The 25727-nt window shown below is 30.9% G+C and overlaps 1 protein-coding gene across 1 annotated transcript; it reads right to left on the reverse strand.

Annotated features, from left to right (window-relative positions):
* Positions 1-276: 276 nt before the first annotated feature.
* Positions 277-24968, reverse strand: LOC106467303 (adenosine kinase-like). Its single transcript, XM_022395459.1, has 11 exons — positions 24890-24968; positions 21738-21812; positions 21267-21320; positions 20585-20663; positions 16577-16752; positions 9851-9956; positions 8866-9036; positions 6342-6377; positions 4511-4625; positions 4115-4201; positions 277-1481 (listed from the first exon to the last, which is right to left on the reverse strand). The coding sequence occupies exons 1-11, from the start codon at positions 24904-24906 to the stop codon at positions 1351-1353; spliced, it is 1047 nt and encodes a 348-aa protein (XP_022251167.1). The 5' UTR covers positions 24907-24968; the 3' UTR covers positions 277-1350.
* Positions 24969-25727: the final 759 nt, after the last annotated feature.

Consider the following 25727-nt stretch of genomic DNA (forward strand, 5'->3'; position numbering starts at 1 on the left):
CTCTCACCACACACACACACACACACACACACACACACACACACACACACATATTTGCCTTGGCTATGCATTTAATCATTGCAGGGAAATTTTGGGATAAATCCTGGAGCTTCTCCAACATTAAATATGAAAGTACTTGAAACTAACAACTAGTATTTACGAGTTCCATAACTAGGGTACTCCAATGTTCTTTTAAAGTTACTTTCACTGATAGTATTGATTAGAATATTAAATATATATTAGTTTGTATTGCTAGCTTAGTATATGAATTTATGATAAACTTAAGTCTCACAAGCTTGCCAAATATCATGAGATAATGAATTTACAAGCAAAAATATTGTTAACAGCAAGGGTACCCAAATGATAATAAAAAGTAAGAACATAAAGCAGTGCTTTCTTAGTTGTACTCATTAAGAGATAGAGTTTTAAAAAAATTATTTAAGTGGTTAGGTTGCTCTGATAAGTACTAATTTAATTTGTACAAAAGACCTTTCCAGAAACAATCAAAGCAGTGAATATTAGAACATCTAAAATACTTATCCCAAGCAACCTTAACTACAGAGAACCTTTTACATGAGTCTTGTATGCATGTATACATCAAGATGAATAAATTACATAACAGAGTAGTAGACCTTAAAATGATTTGTAACTAAAAGATGGATTTATCATCATGAAACATAGGATTCTACTGTAAAATAAAATTTGCAAACCTGTAGCCTGAGTTCCACTTGCCTATTAACATTTATTTTTTCCTTTCTTTGATGACGCCTCTCATTATATGATTGCTTTTTGTAACACTTCATACATGCAGAAATAGCATGCTCATATTTATCAGAACAAATTAACTAGAAATGTTTATTTGCAGTGATAATAAAGGAACCATTACATATTTCAGATTTTTCTTGTCCCTGGGTACTAAAGTAAGACATGAAACGACGTCAACTTTAGACCCAAAACACCCCCCCCCCCACACACTTCTACACCTGGCTACATGATTGTTCTATATGACAATAACTGCAACATTATAACAAAATTACCAAAAAAGTTCTACACAGAATGAATTCTGCTGCCGCAGTGAAGAAGTTAAATGTTCATATCAAATTCACACTAGTAAAAAGTACTAAAAAAAACAACAAATAAAACTCATTAATACACTGTAGTTTTCAAAACTAACTAATAAAGACTAAGATGCCCCCCCACACACACTAAATATAAAAAAAACACAACTTCATAATAGTCCAGTATTCAAAGCCATCTTCCAGCTTGAAATTGCATGGTTATATTTGATAAAAAAAACAAAACTTTACTCTTCTAAATTATCCAGGATCTCAGAGGTTTCTTCTCCGCAAGTTAGTTTTCTTTGAAAGTAATTTCTTGGGGAAATTGACAACCTGACTGTTTGATAATCTCTGTGGCAGCATATACACCACACTTCACACATACATCAATAGGTTTTCCTTGAATATACTTTGCCAAAAAGCCTAAAAACAAAACAAAATGACTGTCAGACAAGATCTTCAATGCAACTTTTCCACACCAACAATAATCTCTTACATTTTCATGGAAAAAGTAACTTTCTGCTGGCCTTTGTATTGCAATAAATATCTTTATCAAAACCTTTTCCCATGCATTAATTGTAAGCCTTCTTTTCATGGGTCTTAAGGGTGGAAAAGTTGTCTGGTAGGTCAAGCTATGGATTATGGGAAGGGCATATTTATTTTTTTATTAAGAATAGTCAGCCTAGAGATGAGTGCAAGTAAGAAGTAGACATTTTTTTTCTTTCTAGAACGATTGCAAGTGATAATGGAAAACTACATTTCTTTATTTTAAATAGCTTACGACTCATTAAAGTTTACATTTGTTTCTACTTAATTATATTATTTCCCTTTGAACTGTGTCTAACCAATAATCCTGCCACACAAGTTAAGTCACTCAGTGAATTGATGGTACTAGTACATTAATTTTTATTTAAAGTTATACAACTAAAAAGCACAATAACATGCAGAAAGCAAACAATGTCCTTTAACTGTCTTTAACTATGGCATAAGAGTTTTAAAATAATTCCACAAGCTTCTCGATTTGAACACCGAGAGAAACTTTGAAACTGAAGACAAAATAGACAAGATTCTGTACTAAAAATATGTTATGTGATAAATTAAAACTGTCTTTATATTGGTTATAAATGATAACATTATATGTTAGAGATTTACTGCCAATTTATGAAAGAGGATGCGACAGGTGGGCTTTGCAAGTGAATTTGACTTTGAAGGAGATTGAAGGCTATAAAAATTAAGCTTAATTTTAGTAATATCTATATAATAGAGTAATTTTCATTAAACTCCATACTTATTAGGAGGTGGCATGTTTCAGAACTACATTAACATTTGTTAATTTATATTTAATATGATGCCTCCAAAAATTGACCGCTTTTGTGAAGGGTAACGGCCATTTCTGACATAAAATATTCATACCCTCCAATAACAAAGATGTGTACAGATTGGGTTATCCATTGTTTGTAATAGTATTGAAAAATTAAGAAACATGGATCAAATTGAAACACCAGGACCTGCAACAAGTCATATTCCTAGTTATGGTAAGTAAAGTGCAGTCTTAATAACTTGGAATCCATGAACACAAAGATCATTTGGAGAAACTTTCTGCATGTACGAGTTGACAGTCTGCAACATAATCAAGTACTATCGCCATCTGAGGAAGTGACAAGTCATGTGTACACAAGCTGCTTTTACAACATATACAAGAAATAAAGAATAATTGTAGAAAATTCGGAACAGAATCTAGCTGGAGGAAAACTGTAGCATATAGTAACACTTAACTAAGTGTATGTGTACCTGGATAACAGTAACCGGTTTTGTGCTATGGGCAAATTAGGTGTCAAGAGAGTGGATACAAAGAGTAAGGTGAATCTGCTTACTATCAGACCAATGACTAATGTTCTGGACTCCATACCAGAAAGCAGACTTTAAATAGAGACGAGGCCATTAGGGTAGGAGTCCATAGATTAAAAGCTTCCAATCATATCTCCTGTTCAACCATTGCATACTTCTAACATCTGGAGAATGAAACTGGTAATCATGGTATTCCATACGAAGAATTATTCTTTAAGTTTCTATATGCAGCATCTACATATTTCTGTAAAATGTGACCATTGAAATAAGCACTGATAGACCATCTTCCTATATTAGATGGACTATAGAAAGCATTCAAGGAAAAATGGCGAGCCTTGGGACATAACAGCCTTACGATGTAGGCTTTTGTTAAGATGCATGGTTGTCAGATAATGACTAGGTGTGGCAACATGGACTTTAAATATGCGTTGAGGCTTCAAGAGTTTTTTCACCTACTTATAATATAGTATTAAGATGTCTGAAACAGGATAAAATCATTGACCAAATATTTAAAAGTTGTGGTTGTTTTATTTTGATGTTAATGGTAACATTAAGTGGTCCTGTAAATTAGTAGCTCTGTGAAAACAGAGCTAACTAAAGTTTTTTTTGTTTTTTTTTAATACAAGAAAACTTTCCCTTTAAAAGTTAATTTTTCATTCATTATTAAACATAAGAATGTACCCATATATATCTGTTGTTCTTTAGTGGATCATATTTTAAAGAAAAAACCTATTAAAAACATCTAGAGATTAAGGATTGATATTCAATTACTCTAAAAGCAGTGACAACATTAAGTTGAATCAATCAAATTGGGGATTTCTGTGACACTACCATCTTAATAGCAAAGACTATTTTCTTAATACCAGAATGAAACTTCAGTATGTAGATTGAAATGACATTCTTAGAAATTAGTTACTTTAGTAAGTGGACAAACACTAATGAGTCATAATGGTGTCAAATTTGATGAATAGGAACCTACTTTTAGAAAATAAAATTGGGAAATGGCTTGAATGGATAATAAAAGAAATTATTACAAGTAGCAAATATATAATGTTTTGACAAGCTTTTGTAAATCTCTTACTTGTGATAAAGTAACATTACCCATTCAAGCCATCTCTAAGCTTTAGTTAATGGTGTCAATTTTATAATAATAATAATAATAATAATAAAAAAAAAAAAATTAACAAGTTAACTAGAGTTCAACTTACCACCAACAAATGCATCTCCAGCACCATTTGTGTCAATTATTTCTTCATTTTTGAGGTTTATTACAGGATATTCTGTTACTTTACCATCTGTGACAAAAAATAAACACAAAGAGATCCAATTATATTTGATTTAATAAAAACAGAGTTCCAGCCTATAAATAAGCTTAAGTTAAGTGAAAGTACTTTCTGGTTTATAATCAACTTTTTCTTTCTCATGCTTCAGCATCTTAAAACTAATTTATTCGTTTACAAACTTGACTTCCCCAATCAGATTTCATTCACCCATGTAAAAACCTCAAATATAGACATAATTATTGTAAATTGATTTTAGCACAAGTACATAAAATTACATTTTATTCTTTACACTAAAACTGGGTCATGAAATTAATTACTCACCACAAGCAACAATTACTGGATTTGAACCTTGAGTTATTATAGTCATTCTTGACCTAAGTTTGTTTTCTTTGGGAAACTCACAAATCTTTAAAGCAATCTCTTTAACAGAAGTTAGCTGAAATTGTAAAAAAATTAATTTTAAACACCTTCCATACTACTGAATTCTACACAATAGCTTATTGAGCTTTATACAGTTTTGTAATTATGAATTATTATTTGTTTAATCTCCATCCTTAAAGTACTGGAATGCTAAAGTAAAACTGTATAAGAATGCCTCTCCCTTTGTGTAAAAATGGTGTACTGAAATAGTACAATCATATGTTAATAGTTCACACTTATTGGTCATAGAAATAAGTTAGTAATAAGTAATAATAGAAGCGATCAAGGTATGAAATAGAAAAAAAAGCATTTCCATTTTCAATGAATACCCAACACTAAACATCAATTTGTCTCTGTTGTCACTTATCAAATCAACATTTAGAATTCCAAACTTGTTTAAAACCAAAGACAATATTCATCCCAGTACACTCATGTGTCACATATAAATGCACTTGTGGTAACAGAACAAGCTGGAAGTCTTGACATTCATGTCAAAACAGTTTCTCCAATAGACTTCCAACAGTTTGTTCCATTTACTGTGGTTTTTGTTTTCCAACTGCTACACACGATAGTTATTTTATGACACTTGTGGTAGCTTTAAAGCAACCTATATTGGTAAAAATACACATTACCTACAAACATGCACATGTGAGCACATGGAAATTTCAGCAAAAAGTGGCTATATACTAACTAATACAGTTTTGTATCTGATTGCATAGTGAGAATAACAATCATTTCATCCTTCTAGAGAACTTCTAAATTCTCTAATCCAGAACAGATTACAAACTACTAAAGAAAGCCTTTCCATTTTCAATGATTACCCAACACTAAATACCAAATTTGTCTCTCTTGCCATTAATCTATTAATTTCCAGATTACCAGTGTTTTTACCTCATTTTTTAAGGATGTAGGTGTTTATAGTGGTACTTTAGCCTTTATTCATAATTTTCTTAATATTAAATATGTCTGCTTCATGTTCTATTGTACATTTTATTATATTGTTGCTGTGTAAATCTGTTCTAAACTTTGTTGTATCAAAAACTTCTTGCTTAATACCTAATGTTTTTTTGATAGTTAGAATACTCTGAACTAACAGATCTTAACAGTGATGAGATTGATGTCCATAAATTAAATATATATTTTTAGTATTAACATATTTCCCCACACTTATTCTCCTTTCTTTTGCATTTGTGTGATAGTTTTGCGGCATTAATAAATTCACCTTCTAGATACTATTAATAATTGTTTACAATTCCTGTGTGTGTGTGTGTGTGTGTGTGTGTGTGTGTGTGTGTGTGTGTGTGTGTGTGTGTGTGTGTGTGTGTGTGTGTGTGTGTGTGTGTGTGTGTGTATTTCCATTATTGCATGTTATATATCAATACATACAGATAGTCACACACACCTGTATTTGACAATTTCTTCCAATTTTGTGAATAGCTATAAGTTAATTTGTGCCAAGTTAAAATATTCAATAACAACCATTTAAAAAAAGCAAATGAAGGTAAGCTCCATAGTGTTAAAAGTGATAATTTGTTAACATCTACTTAGTTTAAAACCTCAATACTTAAAACTTTATCATATGATGATCAGTTTTATAAATATATCTATAAAAAGACAGAATAATCTACATATAACTTCACTCAAACTGGACTAACCATATCTAGTTCCAGAGATTTTACTAATACAAACATAAAGGCTTTACCAGTATCTACATACAAGGAATGATACTCACCCCCAAGTTCTGTTCCTTAGAAAAGGTTGCAGCTTCCTGCATTTAAAATAGCTATATTTATTCATTGATGAAAAAACTGTTTGTTACTCTGCCATCAAAAACCATCACTTACATTGTGTGAAACAGGATTCTTACAGTAGTATTATTTTGAATAGACAAATATTTTATAACATTAGAAATAATATGCTTGCTGATCCTTTTTAATTAATTTCTGTCCTCAGTTAGTCAATGAACAAGTTCTTTAATACAGACTGTTCATCACTGGTTCTTGCCGAGATCTTGAAATAAACGGGATGAATGGCTACATCAAATTCACTTGGGATAAATTCAAGTACACTCAACTTAGTAGAGATCCAATATTTTCTTTTAGTGGATCCAAGATAGTCTTGCTGATAACAGGGACAATAATTTATAAACCATGTTTACTGACTTATGCAGAAACACTCCTTAAATCTAAAAAACACATCTCAGCCATATTTGAGGATACATCCTACATAGTACATTTGGTGATCAATTTTTAATAATTTACTTGTGTATAAACTTCAAATATAGATGATTTACTAAAACTGTACTTATTCAGATAATTACTAAATATACTATCAATAACAGATATGTAAAAATGGTTTTCCATAGAATTTGGACATTACTGAATTCTTTATAAAAACCTTCAGAGAGCATGGACAATGAAACAATCTTAACAAAGTTGTCTTTAAATAAATTTGATATAAAACTTGCAAAATTAGAATATAGTTCAGTAAATGTTTTTCATGATATATTTCACAACGAAAACTGCCATTGTTGTTAGTCAAAGTGTCAACAAATGAAAGTTTGTGATGTTGTTGGTGTTTCACAGTGAATTTTATATTGTTATGTTTACTATTCAAGTACTCAAGAAACTGAGAAGCTTGATTAAAGTTCTTAAAGGTAGTAAATATGTCACCTACATACATACGGCATTAAAGTCATTTAAAGAATTGTGGTCAGTTTTTCAACCACTGTTTTACTGGACTGTACTCTAAATTAAGTTTCATACCAAATGCTTTAAAAACTTGTTTAAATTGTTTCGTTGTGCATGTAAGATGTGTATCACTTATGAAACTTTGCATAAAAAATGCAGTAACCAAGAATTCTTATATAAAAATGGATTTTCCCTTCTATGTTAATGACAAAATACTTTGCAATTATCTGAACAAGAGAAGTTTTAGTAAGTCATTTAAATTTGAAGTTACAAAATATACAGATATTATCTTGCCATATATGAATAAACATTCGTGGATTATTAAAAATAAGTTAAATGTACTTTGTATGATGTATCCTCAAATACAGCCAAGATGCATTTTTTAAACCTAATTGTCATCAACAATTATTTCTCAAGAGTTAATGACCACATTCCTGCATTACTCAAGTGTAATTATAAATTTACTTGTCCCTGTTGTCAACAAGACTATATTGAATTTGTAAAAAGAAAATCATTAACCTGAGTGTACTTGAACATGTAGTAATTTTTACTAATTATTTTAAGCTCTCTCTCTCTCTCTGTGTAAAAATAAGAGAGAGATAGCTTGATCATTCAAAAACTGATGCCAGAAATTAAATAAATAGTATCAACAAGTAAGTTACACCTAATTTTACAGTAGTAATTACACTCCAAATTATGAAAAATAACTAGAAGCAAATTGGTTTAAAATTAATTCAATTATGAGTTAGATATTCTACAGTAAGAACAGAAAAAAATCTTAGTTGAAAATATTTTTTTTTGTAAGTAGATTTAATCAAATTTTTTTATTGACATAGAAGAAATTGATGCTATTAAGTACTGTTATCGTTAGGAATTCATGTTGTAGTATAGTTTATTTGAAATCTAAACCAATAAGATATTTTATTTTTTTTTAGCAAATAATAAAAATTGATTTCAAGCCATTTTAATAATCTAAGTGGCAAAGAAACAGTAATCTAAAGTTTACAAATGATCAGAATTAATTAATAATGTAATATTAACAAATTGTTTTTGTTTGGGTAAGGCAATACATGAAAACATGAAGAAAAGTTGATACTAAAAACTTTACATAATGTTTCTAATTTATTAGTCTCAATCAGTTAATCCTTAAATGTTCAATTTCAAAGTGGAGGCACAAGAAATTAGAAATCAAACAATAGCTATAATGAATTAGAAGAAAAGCAGAAAATTAAAATTCTTGAAACTTTCAGATACTGTATGTATTAAAAAAAAACACATAAAAGTTAAAAGTTAACTATGTGTTTTGTTCTTGTGCATTTAATGTTACTGCACAGAAGTAAATGTTAATTATGATAGAAATTCTTATGCATGGTTTGGTCTTTAATACATGCATAAAAATTCATATTTAGTATTTTGTTGTCAGTAGATCTGACATTATACACATATGTGGCACATCTTCCAGATCTAACCAATTATGTTCAATTTCATACATTAACAGATCTTACATTTTTGCAAAAGGTACATAAAAAAATCTAATGACAGGCAATGTTTTCTGTGCATACATACCGATTCATTTCCAAACAAAATATCAACATAAGGCATAGCCTGCATCATTGGTTCTTTAAAAAACTGACTGAGGAATGGTGCACTGAGATTCATCATGAAAACTTTATTGGCTTCACAAGCATATTTTGCTACTTCTAAGATTGATTCTGGACTGACAGTCAGAAAAAAACCCTTGACAAAAATAGAAATTAAGAGTTAAAATTGGTTTGATACAAAAATAACCAACTCTAAAGTAAAATATTGTACTTTTATTTATTTTCTAACTTAGTCACTTTTTGTTTTACACATTTCAGTTTACTAAGTTGAAAGACTATAAAGCAAAATTACCTTAATCCTAAACACAAAAACCACAAGAACTAGATATCTAATACCAACACTAATGTCAGTGTAGCATGTCTGATATAACCTAAGGAAAGTTGAAGGAAGTGCATGTTGCAATTACAGTGAGAAAAAAAAAAAAAATTTAAGATACTTTGTAAACTGGACTCTAGAACACATCATGCAGGAAGTGTTCTTAATGTATGAATAATTTCAATTCAGCATTAATGTTCCTTAAAAAATGTTAAATGAACATTTAAAAGTAAACAACTTAAAATTGTTGAAAACACTAGGCCTTACTAACAATAATTACACGTCTCAGTGGGTCACAGACCCAATATTATCAGGAAGGAAAGACATTAATAGTGCAAAAAAAATCTAGTAAAAAAAAATTAAAGTAAAATTCCAACAACTCCTTGGTAGATAAGAATCCATGATAGTAAATATATTTTGTTTTTTGTGGCTTTTGATAACGTACTGCTCCTACATGGTTAGCTTCTAAAGTGAACCTTAAAGAAATCAGTCCAGGAAACCCACAAGTTCTTCAAATGAATTACAGTGTGTAGCAGACTGTCATACAGAATTAAGAATGAAGATGTTTGTTAATCATAGAAATAATGTACATAAAAAGCATTCAGTTAAATATAAAAGCTATTACATAACTCACTGAAATATAAAAGAAGTCTGCATTTTTGATCAATGTCCTATTCTCTGGCTTCTCTAAATGATCTTTACTAAAACAATTAGCTGCGGCCAAGTTAGCACACAAAGACCTGCAAAAGAATTAAAACATTAAATAACATATGTTAATAGACAAAACCCTAATGATCGTAATAGTCGATTGGTTTAACATAAGTGAAGAAGTTAAACCCGTGCATATGGGTGTATCAAAGTAGGCATGTTAGAGTCCTTTTTTTTTTTTACAATTATCTTACATACACACATTGTGTCATGTGATGCATTTTACATTATAAACTCTGTTTACCTCCATGTTATGACTTTCAATGTTCAATCAGTTAGAAACAAAATCTTGGGTCCAATGGGATAAGGTAGGTCAAAGGGTGCATCTTGACCTTTTAAAGTTACATTTAATACTTAAATTGTTTTACCATCATTGTATACGAATAAACTTGGCATCAAAACAGTTAATAACTTATTAAAACATGGTTTATGTTCTTAATTTTATAAAGAAATATTTAAGAAACCCTCAATCTCTTCTGGAATGTGAATTGTGATGCACATTTGCCAAGTATTCTCTCTTCTGTAACTTATCTATCATGCCTCTAAGTAGTACAGAATATAATGTAAATTACTTTAATATACATATTACCAAGACAAAGGATAATTTTTATAGCCATTAATCTTATTTGTTTTCATAGCCATAAATTAGAAAATCAGACCCACTTGCCACATCCTCTCTTTCACAAATTGACTATTAGTACTCCAACATTTTAAACTTATTTATAACCAATAGGAATTCAAAAATTTAATCTGTCAAATGATGTATTTTATTACATTGTTTTTTTTCATACAGAGCATTGTCTACTTAAACTTTGGTTTTAAACTTAATGATATTTGCATCAACAAGCATAGTTGAAATTTTAAAGGCTCTTATTGAATATTTAGAAACTTAGCCAGGTAAATTACAATAGACATAGGCGGTTGTTTGTTTTTTGCATGTTATTAATCTGTGTTCTTATGTGCATTATTTAATTAAATAAAAATTTAGTGTAGTAGCATCAGTAGTATTAAAAAAAAAGTTTCCATTTTTCATGCAGTATACTCATGAGCACCTTGTGTATTATGTAATTCGATATGGTAACATGAGCTATGCATTTGCTGATTGATTTACAACTTCTATGGCTTAATTATTAGTTGATTATTAATTCAAAGAGCAATAAAACAATAAAGTTAAGTATCAACAATTGTAGTTTCATAATTGCAGACCATCTGTTCTGAAAGAGCATGGCCCGCTGAGGAAGAAAGACACTATCCCATGTGGGATGCTGTGGTAAGGATCAAAGTTTGGTAGCATATTGTAGAGAAAGATTCAAATGACGGAGGTGAAGAGGAGGTTCGTGGAACTCTGTGTACAAACTCTGGACTGGAGAAGTGCGAAAAGCCCCAGATGGTGAATGGGGTCCAGCATCTTCAAGGCCAAGGTCCTGGCAGAACCATAGACCAAAGACCCATAAGTCCAGTTTGGATTGAATGAGGGCACAATAGATCCTGAGCATAGAACATCGATCCACTCCCCAAGATGTGGAAGAGAGGACACAGAGGATGTTCAGAGCCCTTGTACACTTGACACATATGGAATGAAGGTAAGCTTATGTCAAAGCTAAACCCCAAAAACGGAGCTTGGGATCAGGGTGGAGACCCTGTTGGCAGCAAAAATGAATGGAAGCAGTTTTGGAAAAAAAAAATTAAAACCATTTGCAGTGGTCTACATCAACAAATGATTGAGGGCAGCCTGAAGCTGCCGCTCAATAAACCTCATGTTCGATGACTGACATGAGATGCAGAAGTTGTGGACGTAGAGCCTATTTGCAACAGTTGGAGGAAGGCGAGTAGCGATAGCATTAATTTTGACACTAAAAAGTGTGACACTCAAGACAGCTCTAGGGACTCCAAGTTTCTGCAGAAAGGAAGGGGAGAGAGTTGAACCCACACAGTCTTGGAATCACCTGTCCAGTAAAAAGTTCTGATTAAAAATGGGTAAATGGCCATGCAATCCATAGGAGAGGAGGTCCTGCAAAATGCCATACCTTCACGTAGTGTCACAAGCCTTCTCAAGATTAAAGAACACAGAAACAAGATGTTCTCTCTGAGAAAGGCTTCCCTGATCAACAGTTCAAGTCAAATCAGATGGTTCACAGTTGAATGATGTCAACAGAACCCACACTGGGTGGGCAAGTGGAGCATGCTTGATTCAAGAAATCTAACAAGACAAGCATTAACCATCCCCTCTCAGACCTTACAAAGACAGATAGTCAAAGTGATGGGACAATAATTAGAAGGAATCTTGGGATCCTTCCCAGGTTTAGAGAAAGGGAGGACAATAGCCTGGCACCAAACATCAGGAAAAACATGCTCCTGCCAGATCTGGTTAAAAATAACTGGAATAATAGCAAGAGAGGCAGGTGAGAGATGGCACAGCATTTCATAATGAATATCATCAGGTCTAACTGATGTACTGCCAGACTGATGAAGAGCAAGTTTGAGTTCCACCAGTGAAAAGAGGCGATTATAGTCATAGAGACAATCATCCCAAAAGAAAAGAGGTGATCACTCTGCTCGAGACTTGATGGCCAAGAAGGCAGGGGAAGAAACAGAAGTGCTAGATGTATGAGGAGAGCTGTGGCTGAGAGAATCAGCAATGCTTTGGACATCAGCAACTTCCTGGCCACTGGAGAGCAAGATGGATAGAAGATGGGAAGCATACCTCCCAATGACTTTCCAAATCTGGTCATTAGTCAATGCAACTGACCTTGTAACCACAATATAACCAGTTTCCATACTGTGATTTTTTTTAATATGGTATGTGTATCTACACAAAATTTGGCAAGCTTTCAGTAAATATTAGAAGTCATTTGTACACAAAAAAGTCAATATTTTTAATTAAGTACTGTTACTAAAGACTTGCTCATGACTATATAGAGCCAGTTTTAACTGCTCCAAATGCAAAGTGATTATTATGTTAAATGTTCAGATGAAGAAAGGTTTTTAATCTTAGGTTACATAATTTCTAAAACCTCCTGGTTATTTTTCAGTAAAAACTTCACATTCTGTTATTTTCTCTTCCATAAATATACTGACTGTCAATTTTAAAAAACTTCTAACCATAAAATAAAAAAATTTAAATTATCCTTTTTCCTTTCTAGGATGACTGCAAATTGTTTATCCAAACAGCTTAAGGCTTGTAACAGTAGACATCTGTTTCTACTAAATTTTATTACCCTTTGAAGCAAAGCTAACTAATAATACTGCTACCACACAAGTTGTAAATCACTTGGCAAACAAGCTGCTGACGTTACCATATTGACTGTACAAGCTCCTCACGAGCATACCTCATGAAGAATATTATTAATTCTTATCTTATTTAACCTAACATGTTTAACTTATTAACAATTATTTACTTTTATAGCAGTAAATAAAAAATACGAAAAGCAAGAATTTACCTACCTTTGACCTCATTTTTTTGCCATAAGTTACTGATGAAAGTTAAGCTTAGTTTATTTATAATGATGGTACTACAACACTAAATTTCTTCATTTAATTAAATAATGCACCTAAAAACCCAAAACAACATGTAAAGCAAACAATGTTCAGTAACTATCATTCAAATGATTTTCTAACTAAGACAAGAGGAGCTTGAAGTAATTTCATTAGCTGCTTGACCTGAATACTGCAAAATAATCTTTCAAAAACTGAGGATGGTATTGGAATAATCTGTACTGAAAACAAATTAGCATTTAAGTAATTCAATAAAACTTTGCCTTTCTATAGGTTATAAAGGATCCATAAATGTCAGAATTAGTCACAATTTGTGAAAGATGATGCAACAGGTGGGAAGCAAACTGGTCTGATTTTGTAGCTTATGATTCTGAAAACAAGTAAGATTGAAGATTATACAAGTTACTGTGTTAGTAATATCTACATTATAATGAACTGTGTTAAATTCTGGACTCCAATGATGAGTTGTAACTAAATCAGAGAATGGAAAGTCTTATAAAATTAGGAACTTGTGTAAATATTAAAATTTTATTTATTAATTATGTTTTGATGCAAAGTTCATTCATATACATTGATAGTTAAGTAATTTAATTAAATTCTGAATGCAACTCTGGAAAAGGTTTTAACATGCAAACTTTGATCTACACATAAAGAGGGTTCAATTTGAATCAACCCTTTGTAACAATTTTCCATACAAGGCCTGTGGTTCTTCTGACCTGATGTAGCTGTGGAAAACCAATATTGCAGAAACTAGGAGGAGAGTTTTAGGACAATACATTAAAAACAAAGACAGTTTTCTTTGTGAACTTAAACTTTGCTGAACATGTCACCAAACTACAAGATAAACATAAGGAAGTTTTAAACAGTAAAACAGAAAACCAGCTCTCAGACACTTGGGTTTGATGAACTACTCAAAATCTAGCTAATTAGACTGCAGTATTCCCAAACGTCTGAGCCAATCACACTTAAAGATACAAGAACCAATTAGGAATACATATCCACTTCAAAGCCTTGTCAGTCACATTTCCCTGTACTGTACATAACATCAAAACAATCACAGAACTCGACGAAGATTCCCATTTAATAGTTTTAAAATGTCACTGCCATTTACCTGTTTAAATATCAGCCTGTCCATGTATAAAGATTTTGTCAGTGCAAATAAAAAAAACAACAACAAATAATGTCAAAAACTTACACTGTGGTTTAAAAGATGGAAAATATTAATTCAAGGTATTGGGTAATTAACAAAATAAATTTAAAACCAAAACCATAATAAACAGTCAGTTTGGTATGTAGTCTTTCTTGGATATGCAACTGTCTAGTGTATATATTATTGATTAATATATTTTGTGAGTTAATACTTCATGATCATTTAGTTTTTTTTCATAACAAGAGGTCCACAGTGGTATGTCTATGAACTTAAACACTAGAAACCAGGTATCAATACCTGTGTTGGGTAGAACACAGATAGCCCATTGTGCAGCTTTGTGCTTAACTACAAACAAACCAATATAACAAGAAAGTTAAAAGCAATTATTTTAAAAGCGATAGTTGCAACAAGTTTGGTTACGTAACTCTGTAAGAGTCATACGTTGCATTTGCAATTTATTGATGTCAAGGCTATAGAAAATTCTAGAGGCCTTAGTGATGAACATATAAGTAGCAGCAACCAAACAAGCAGGAGCAGAGTAAAAGTAAAGTTAAGTGAAAGAGAAGTTCAGTCAGAGAAAAGTTAGAAAATGTGAAGTTAGCCACTGTGGGAGTGAAAAGCCTTAACAGTTGATATTCTAAAGTGAGATTAACAGTTTGATAAAGATAAGGGTGTTCTAAACTAATTGAAACTGCCTGTGTGGGCTTTGACAAAAAGAAGACAATTATTGGAAGTTCAGGATACAACTGTGGTAATCCACGAGGTAGCTAAGTAAATTATTCACCAATAATACTGTGATAAAAGTAGTTTTGTTTGTCAACTGGATTATAAAGTAATTGAATCAGCCTAAGTAGACTTTTGACAAGAAGATAACTGTATAGTGTTTAAGTTACAACTGTGATCACCATAGTGTAAAGAAGTTTTGTACATAGGTTTAACTGATTTTGAATATATTATTTTAAAACAAGTGGAGTGAGTGTTATCCATTTATTGTTCAGATTTATCCCGAACAGGTCACAGACACCTACTGTCACATTAACACCCATACATATACTTAAACTTCTGACAGTCTTTAAAAATTATTTCAAACCTTTCTTTAACACTGAAAATCTATGCTGAAAGTTACCAAGATAAGTAACATCTTGTTTCAAACAATTAGTTTTTCAATACAGCAACAATTTCTCACCATGCTGACATCTATATAAATAATAGTACTGTCTGTTGTCTGTCCATGTAACTACTTTGCAGGATGTGGATGGATCTACACCGAAGTTGGTATGGAGGTTCAATAGGTCCATGCTGAGGTACATACAAATTTTGTTTTGTATTTTGTGTTTTGCACTTTTTATGGGCATTTTTTACCACTACTTAATCAACTGTTGATTGATCTTCACCAAATTTGGCATGAAGGCTTGTTGGGTCCATGCAAAGATACATACCAATTTGCAGTTTCAGATTTTGAAGTTTTTATGGGTATTTTGTTTACAATGACATAAGGGAAGCAACTTTATGTCCTAATATAACCTTTCATTAATCATCAATTTACATAACTTCTGTCTAGTGGACAGATACTCCAGATAGTATTTAATAAAATTTTAAATTCAATTAATTCAAAAACAGATATAAAATGCTCGTGTTTTGGAACTAGCTATTGTTACTTTAATTATGTACACAATTTGAAGAGCAAACTTTGAAGCCTATTGTAACTACACATCAACCACTTATTGAAGGTCAAATATCATCACTGTTGAAAGAAATTATTATAAATATGGCAAACATTCATAGTCAAACATGTGGATAACTTCACAACATTTTTCTTTTTTGAAGTTCACTTATTAAATGCAGTATTAAAAAGATGTCACATTTTCCTAGCATTTCAAATGGACAATAACTTTGTAGTTTTAAAAATAAACTAAAACATGTTACCAATGGTTTCAATTGTAATATTTTATAAAAAATCTAGAACTATTATATAAACTAATACCAGTGTGAAAAACCTTTCAGTACCTATTAGCTCCATTCTCAGTAATAACAACTCCACAAGTTCCAGTTGCCTCAGTTTTATGGATCTGATATTGCACATTTACACCAGCTTCTTTGGCTTTTTCTGCAAGGATCTTACCAAATTTGTCGTCTCCAACACACCCCATGAAGGTGGTAACATTTGGTTTTCCTATAATCCACTAAGGTAAAGTAAAATAACATTCTCACTGCTTACTAAAACAACAAAAAACACACTTTTTTGGTTATTAAAGTCAATGATACATACTTCATGAAACTAAAAATACTAGTAGGAGAAGGTAAGCAGCAAAATATTACAAATGAAAGAAGTATAGAAAAAAAAATGAAATACTCTCAACATAGGTTCTTACACAATTAAAACATCGATATTAGAGCACTAACTAGCAAAAGAAATCTAATATATGGTGATAATACCAATAAAACACTTCTCAATTGCAATTTACCATTAACATGGATTTGTACATTTAAGAAGTGAAACAATTGTATTCCCAGGAAAGAATAAATAAAACATTAAAGTAACTGGCAGATGAAAAGCAACTTCCACCAAGAAGGTATTTAATACAGGAAATCAGTTAGTAATAGTAGAAAATTTAAGCATTCAGCTAGGAATAATGAAGTTCAAGATACTGAAGCAATACATCTGGCAGAGTGAAATTCTGGGTATCAAAGCTTACATGGATGACTAAATACAAGTATTCATAAGAAAATGAAATCTTAAGTTTAAAGCCATTTCATTCACTATAAAGTTTAACTATCACAAAAAGCACTCAGTTTGTTACATGTTATAGTAGTCCACATACACAATCATGTAAATATTATACTATTGGAAGCTTTTAAAGTTTCATTTCTTTCACTACTATATGCAGTGTAAGACAATACTGAGGGCAAAGATTTTCTGATGATCATCGAGATGGCTAAGCTTAAGTGTTTTTCTTCTACTGAATTTAAGAGTGATGTTATGAATAATCTTGACCGAGTATGGGTAATATTGGAATTAACTTGAATCATGTTGATAATCCCCTAGTGGTAATAAGAAGATTAAAAACAAATAAAGCATCAGTACCAAACAATGTTCCTGCTTCCAAAGTTTTAATGTGTGGTCATCTCATTTTTTGTAGGTCAATTCAGAATTGGAGAGGTGGTCATGTAATTCTATTTTTGAAAAGGGTAATAATAATAATAATAATAATAATAATTAAAGGCCAATTAGTCTGTAGTGGGAATAATTGTGTACAAAAAAAGAAGCTGAAAATCATTTACTAAAATACAATGTCATAAAAGAGTCAACATGAACCCACTAAAGGTAAACCTTACCTTAATAATTGTTTACTCTGAGGTTGTTACTAGTTATTTTGAGTATGAAAAGTGGAGTACTTGGATTTTCAGAAGTATCAGCAATTTGTTTTTTTTTGGTAAAAGCTTATTTTGTTCTATACTAACTATAGTAAAATAATTGGTATGAAAATTTGAAAAGTGAACTAAATATTCTAGTAAACAATTAAAATTATTTATCCTAACAGCCTTAGGTATCAATCGTTTCACATTTGCTTTCATTTTCTTTATAATTTGAGTGTTCACAATTTTTGCATTTAGTTACTTTTATTAAAATTATATACAATAAATATATAATATACAATAAAGAACAAACAAAAACAAAAAAATGTAGTGTTTACATCCAAGTTTAGGCATTTTACATTTGCATTCTGTGCTTCAGTATATTTCTCACTATGTTGATTGCCCACCAAATAATTTGCATAGCTTTCAAATATACATTTTAGAACATGAAAATACATTAGGCACTAGAACAGAATGTCTCAAAACTACTACAATTTAACTGGCTTTCTAATTAAGCTATGAATAGGTTAAAAACAATTTTGTTACTGCTTAGAGTAATGACTTTACTAGACACTCTACTGTGACCAACAACACTAAACACATGAATGAAATGGGCCCCATAGGTTTAAAATCTGGTCTTTCTATTGGTGTTAAAGTCATTCAAATATTGACACATGGTTCAGATAAATTCATTCAAATCTGACAGATGGAAGGAGCTACAATGATAGATAGAACAAATTTAATCTTAAAAAAATCAAATACGTGGGGAGTTCACATTTTATATCCTGACCTGTTAAAATTTATAGTCTATATTTAATTGGTTAGACTCTGGAAGCCAAAAGGGATCAATAAAATCTAAAAAGGAGAAAACAGGCTAGATGAGTCATGCGATACAGAGAAGTAAAGACTGAAAACTTATTTAATAGTTTTATTTTGAAATTAAAACTTAGATAATATAAAACTTTCATACTATGTTTGATATACATTGATAAAGTTATTCAATTAAATTTTGAATGGATATAAAAACATCATGACAGGCCAACTTTGACACACCAGTATCCACCCATATGCATATGATTAAGTGAATCATATTGACAGGGGCATTATTAGTAAATTCTGCAGATGATATTAAACTGTGGGGGTATTACTAGCCGATTCAAAAATACTTAGTTACTACATTAACTGGTAAGTTGGGTAAATAATTAGCAAGTAGTCTAATTGTAACAAGTACAAAAATAACACATTTAGGTTATCATAATTTGAATCATACCAGTAACCCAATCAATATGATTACATGTCAAAAAGATGTAGTTTTCCTTTTCAAAACAGTAGTTAAGCCTTACTCACACAAGAAATGGGTTGATATTTATTCAAATTTAAATTTCCATTTACAATAAATGCCAATAAAAACTAAGAGCTTTGCTCATTAGTTATACTGAAAATGTGCTTTTGCCAATTCATCAAGGCTTTATTCACACTGTCAAACATTCATCCATCAGAACACCCTGAAAACAAATTCACAACAAAACATATCAACTAAATTTACATACAAGCATTATTAATCATGTCTAAGTTTACAATTTTGATGATAGAACACTTAATACAAGTTAAACTTCCCATTTTTAAATACAACTACTCCAAATAAGTTATGCTACAATGTTTAATACTCATACTTTAATAGTTATGATGGTGTTCCATGATGTGCAAGAAAGTTGTATTCAGGCAATTTGAATTATTTAGTACAAGTAACGTGAAACCCTGTCCATGTATTGATAAAGAATTTATTTCTTCAATAATGTTTGCTACTGGCTACATTCAGTTTTGATTCAAGTTTATGTGATGTTCGCAAAAAAAATTACAAATTGAAACTACTGTAGGCCTAATAAGCTAATAACATTAAAATTTCCTTAATTGGTAAAAAATTCTGACTAACTTACTGATTAACTTATATAAACACTAACTCCTACCGAATAATTTCATTCTATCAATCTTCTCTAAATCAACTACTTGGCATTCACACACTAAATATGTAACCTACTTCTAATCCAAAACTTCACTAATTACTATTATTTATAATTATATCGATTTACCCATGCCTCGATAATAGTTGAAGCTACTAGATTCTTGACATTGTCATTGTAAACATTCTAGGTATTCTAGGACTACTTTTATAAACTTGATCTTATGCACCGTTTAGCTAACATTTAAATTAAAACATTGAAAATAGTTGTTAAGAATATTTAATACTTTAATCATTCTTTTGATGAAGTTTAGGAAGATTTTGCACTGATAGCTAAATACAAGGATTTAGGATTAACTTAAATATCCTATGCTAGCCGAATCTCATAGTGTATTAGGATTATGATTGAAAATACTGCCAATAGCAAGTACTCAACATCTGAATCAATACATTCAAATCATTATAAGTAAAAACGTATATTAAATAGTTCTTGATAACTGGGTTAATGTTAATTTCCAATCTACATGGATAGCATGCTTTAAACCATAAGATCATAATAATTATACTAATATTCCTAAAAATCACTCAGCAATATAGTACATTTTGTTTTCACTATGCACTGAATTACATCAAACTATCTTAAAATGTCTAATTTAACCAAGAGCCTAAACTGTTCTACTACAACTGTTAAAACATACCTGTGCAACTCTCATGGAATTCTGTGTAGCTCCTCCTGCTATGTATTGCACATGAAGGGTTTCAATCATTTCATGATACCTGTGTTGAGAAGAGATACTTTCAATTATATGCAAATTTAATCTTTAAAAAGACAATCTACAATGTCCTCTAGAAGAACAAGTATTTACAAAATCTTCTATAAACAGAATCAGATTCTATATTCTTAACATGTCTATAAGGAAACTCAAAATGTCTTAAAAATTGTTCAAAGTATATAAAGGTCAAACCAAGATACAATGTTAAGAGATAAATTACTACTTTAAGAGGCATGAAAATCAAACTGTGTATTGGTGACAAATGTGTGTATATTCCAATTTCAAACAATGAATAGCCTTTATCACATGCAGGAAACATACGGCCATCTTTAATCAGGAAGTGACCTACAGTGATCTAAAACATGCATAACAATTGTGATGCCAGGAAGCAACAAGATCAATAAAAAAAAACAATATATGGAGTTAACTAGCTATAAAGAGTATTTTATAAAAATGCTCCTTTCCAATTCATACAGAACCTCATAAAAATCACATTTCTGTAATGTTGACTAAGAAATTCACAGCAGATACCAACATGTTTCCAAATCAGCCTTAATTTAGGTTTTTCAATCCATTTCCACTAAAATAAAACCAAAGAGTAACTTACATTGGACGATGTTTTTCTTCTGCAAGAATGGCATCATTTGGTTTTAAGCCATACCTGTATGTTAAAATGTAAACAACACAAAATGGAATAAAAAAACAAATGTAACAAAAATGTAGTGATTCAATAATCTTTATTGATAATAAAAATTTAATCACATCATTAACTGACGTGAGATTCAATATGAAATGAAATACTAGAATTTCAAATTGTTTTCCTAATTCATGTTTGTATTAGAAAAAAGTAAAAATCAAACTATGTTAAGGAAACAGTAGTTCATTTTCAGAAAATATAAAATTTAGCAAAATCTGTAATTCTACCTTAACTGTAAACAACAAATTCTATTCAAATAGAAACTTTCACACAGTATACTTATTATAAAAACACAGATCAAATTTATTTACAATAAGTGTTTGCCTTGTGAGGTATAAAAAGGGTTAAAATACAACAGATTTAAGATTTTAATAAACATACCTTTTAAGAAACTTCTCATCTGCATGTGCCAGGATATCCAATAGTGGATTACCCATTCCAAACAGAAGCCCTTCTCTACAAAATTTAAAACATTTAAGTTAGTCATTAGTGATTAGATAAAATATTAAATAAAACATTATGGATGCGTACTTGTGACTGACAAAAAACTAAGTAGAATAATATACAACACATAAATATAGTGCCATGAAGATATCCAGACAGTTAACTTATTTCTATGTCATTGACTACTGGTAGTCCAAATATTACATTGTTTTGAATAATTGTTTTTGCCTGTCATGAACCTTAGTGTAAAGGGCTAAGTACAAAAAATTAATGAAATCAATCTTTTTCTAGACATGAGACAGTTTCTTACTTCCTACAGCACTTTCACAGATTAAGCTTACATTAAACTAATAAAAATTAATTTTTCAGCATTCAGTGCTTTGTATAAAAAGTTTAGGTAAATTCTATTAAGACTTTTTCAAGCAGTGTTTGGCAAGACAATCCATTCAATGTACATGTAATCACTTACACAATGTAAAATGATCAATGTATTTATAAATTTGCCACATCACTATTTCACAAGATATGTTCTAAATGTAGTGCTTCATGTACATTTATATATGCCAAAACCAATAATTTTTCATGTAAATACTAGTTCAAGCCAGATTTGGATAGAAAATTGAAGGAGGGGGGGGGGGTCCCTCTTGTGGAGGAGCAGGGAAGATATCCAAGCCTCAGTATAAGAATGCATACATACATACATATAGTGGTACTAATACAAGAGTTGTACTAGCAAACAGCTTTCAGATTACCTTTACAAGTATTTGTCCTTTAAAGAAAAATGATTTGAAGATATACAAATGATTCAACGTTTGTCCAAAAGAGTTTTCGTTTAAGTTGAATTTTACTTTTGTTAACTTTTTATTACACACATTTCCAAACAATGGCTCAGAATTTTTTTTTCCCTAAATTTTAGTTAAATAACAGACTAAGATCCACCACTGGTATCATTTGTTAATCATTTTACCCATGCTGTAGAAAATATAGTTAGAGGGCTTTTCAACATCTTATATCTTTCTTATATCATATAAAGTGTTTCATGTAAATAACTGCACTTAGATAGTCCAGTTTACAGAATCCCATGGTACATAAACAAAACACAAACCATAACAAGTCTATAACCTAAACAATAGATGTACAACAAATATTTAATGGATTATACATCTCACAAACATTTCATTACACTGCGTAATGATACCAATGTAAGAAGTAAAATAATGTTGATTCCAACTTCTTAATCCATTTACTAAACATTCCACAACTTATTTTATATTTAATACCAACCACAGCATCTAAAAAGTTTTTTTTTTTTTTTTTTTTTTTTTATATTTATCAATACAATACTGTACTTTCACTGGTGTTGAATTCAAACATATGAACACAATTTTATTAATGTTACAAACTTTCAATTAAAATACTGGCTAAGGTTATACAACATATCAGATTTAATAAATTTACAGCTACACTAGGTTGAAGGATATTGAAGTTAATATTCTTTTCCCAAAATATCAGATGTGTATTGACTTTTCAACATTTAAACACTCCACGAAAACAGTAATTTTTCAAAACATGAAAAAATGTGTAGAATGAGGAAGAACATATCACTACTATTGTAAAAAAAACAAAAAAGCATTTGTTACAAATACAAAGTCAAGCCCACCTAACAAAATGGGAAATTTCTGTATATATATATTTTTACTGCCACAATTATAGAAACTTTCAAAGAGCATTTCAAACTAGATTTGAGTAGAACAGTGAGAGGGTTCCTTTGGTGGAGGAAGGGGAGGAGGAGGATTTCTTAACTTGCAAATAAATCTAAACAATCACTTATTTGATAAATTTTCTCTTGTAGATGTACCCAAGTGTAACAGAAGCTCAAGACATGCTGATTAACACTAACAGACTTAGTAACTAACCAATTCAACTACTCTCTCATGATTTTATAAAATTTGCACACAAACAAGACTAGAAAGTTTTAGATGTCAAATCTAGACAATTTACAGGCATCATTATTACATCATGTCAATACTAGCTACAGCAAATAATAAGTTAATATATTAAAAACAAACTACAATAATACCACACTGCAATATACATTTCCTAATGAAAAGTTTAAGAACAATGGCATCCCTTCTGACCAAGACCCATAAAAAACGTAATAATCAAAGATTAAGAATAATTAATAGTATGAACAACGCCTTTGCACCAGACAATAAAGAATGTTGGATATTTCATACGTCAAAATACGGACACTGAAAAGTGAAGAGAAGTACTGGAAAGCACACACACAATACAAGAATCATGGGACACGAAGTTTGAACATGTTTAACGTTTAGAATGAAAAATAAGGAAAATCTAAAACAGATGCAAGTAAAAAAAAAATAAAGAAATCTAAGCACTTCGTATATCAATTGGTAGACTTGTGAGCTACTAACACTTTTTAAGCTACGAAATGCTTACTGGAGTATAGTGCCAATAAATTATAAACAAGTTAAATAACCGCAAACTCCAAAAAGTCGTTTTCACGGTTGTTGTTTTTTTTTCTATTTGGTCAACGTTTCGACTTTACGTCCTTATCTGTTAGTGTTTTGAATCAAACTGCATTACCAAACTTCATTATCTGTGGCAACCCCAAGGGAAAGCAAAAAGGTGGCTGGCACTACCCTTGAAATTTGTCTGCCTCTCCTAAAACTTTCGCTACAAAAGTTAGTAAACACTACACGATGTCTTCAGTTACTACAAGTACAAGGAAAACCCACCCAATAAATATTATCAAATCTCTGGTCAGCCCTCGGAGCCTCTTAATTTATCTTCCACAGGTGTTTTTTTTTCCCATATATTCTTTACATTAAAAACAAAAACTTCACCCCGGACCCATCTAGTATCTGCCACCCCTCCGCCTCCCAATTTCATAATTATGGAATCGGCACTGTTCATTACTAATGTCCTTGTCCTGACGAAATTGTAAAAGCGAAACGTTGGTTAAGATTATCTGAAATCAACGGTCGTTTCATATATATTCATAATTCACTTACTAACATCTCTACCACAGTAACTACTATTACAATATAAACAATCAACACGTTCACCTTAACGTTCCGCTCATACTTCCTACTCTCACAGCAATCCAAAAAGAGACAAAAACATTTGCTGCAGTATGTTTTATATAGATGATCAATTTAAGCACGTGATTCCTAAGAAAAGTCCACTTTCACTCGAACTGGGAAACCGTACACCACAGCCATCTAGTGTGAAATAAATAAAGCTTTAAAGTAAAAACGACTAATCTTTTAGTTTTTGTACTCTATGTGGTGGACAGATTGCATATAGCCTGTTGTGTGCTTTGCTCTAAATAAAACATACACTGTTTTGTAAGATATGTAAGTTCCAAGAAGAAAAGAACATCTTTAATTAGCACATGAAATTTCTTTTCGAATATATTTATCATTATTATTTCCAGAAGCTGTGATATATATATATGCAAAGCAGTTAATTACTAAATATAAACGTGAAGAAGAAGAATTAATTCAGAATTGCACTTTAATAAGTAGAGAATTATAGAAAATTTTCATAATTTATTTAAGAAAGGTATTATAGGGATAATTTTTACTTTTACGATCATCATTTTAAATCATTCTTCGAGGATGTAACAGTTAAAGTTTTGTAAGTATACCGCAATCTTTCTTTCTTCAATATTGTTACGACAGCGGAAGTCACGCAAAGCTGGGAGCATGCGCGCTGGAGTTTCTCGAAGGATCATGAATTTTTCTGGCAACTCTAGTTTGTTCCAGACGCCCTCTTATAAGCCCGGCAAATAAAGCCAGCGAAAAAGATAGAATTGCATAGATAGATAATCGAGTCAAGCGAACAGTTGAACAGTAGGTACCATAAATAAAGTATGTGAATCGCTGTGAATTATAGCGTGTA

This window comes from Limulus polyphemus, unplaced genomic scaffold, assembly GCF_000517525.1.
Source record: "Limulus polyphemus unplaced genomic scaffold, Limulus_polyphemus-2.1.2 Scaffold2561, whole genome shotgun sequence".
Classification (NCBI taxonomy): domain Eukaryota; kingdom Metazoa; phylum Arthropoda; class Merostomata; order Xiphosura; family Limulidae; genus Limulus; species Limulus polyphemus.

Bases quoted from the DNA above. Each gene is read 5' to 3' on its own strand.
- LOC106467303 (XM_022395459.1), bottom strand. The intron at 21,321-21,737 runs GTATGTTTATTA...TTTAACATACAG, and splicing joins GATGAGAAGTTTCTTAAAAG to GTATGGCTTAAAACCAAATG. The intron at 6,378-8,865 runs GTATGTATGCAC...TTTTAAATGCAG, and splicing joins TTTTGTTTGGAAATGAATCG to GAAGCTGCAACCTTTTCTAA.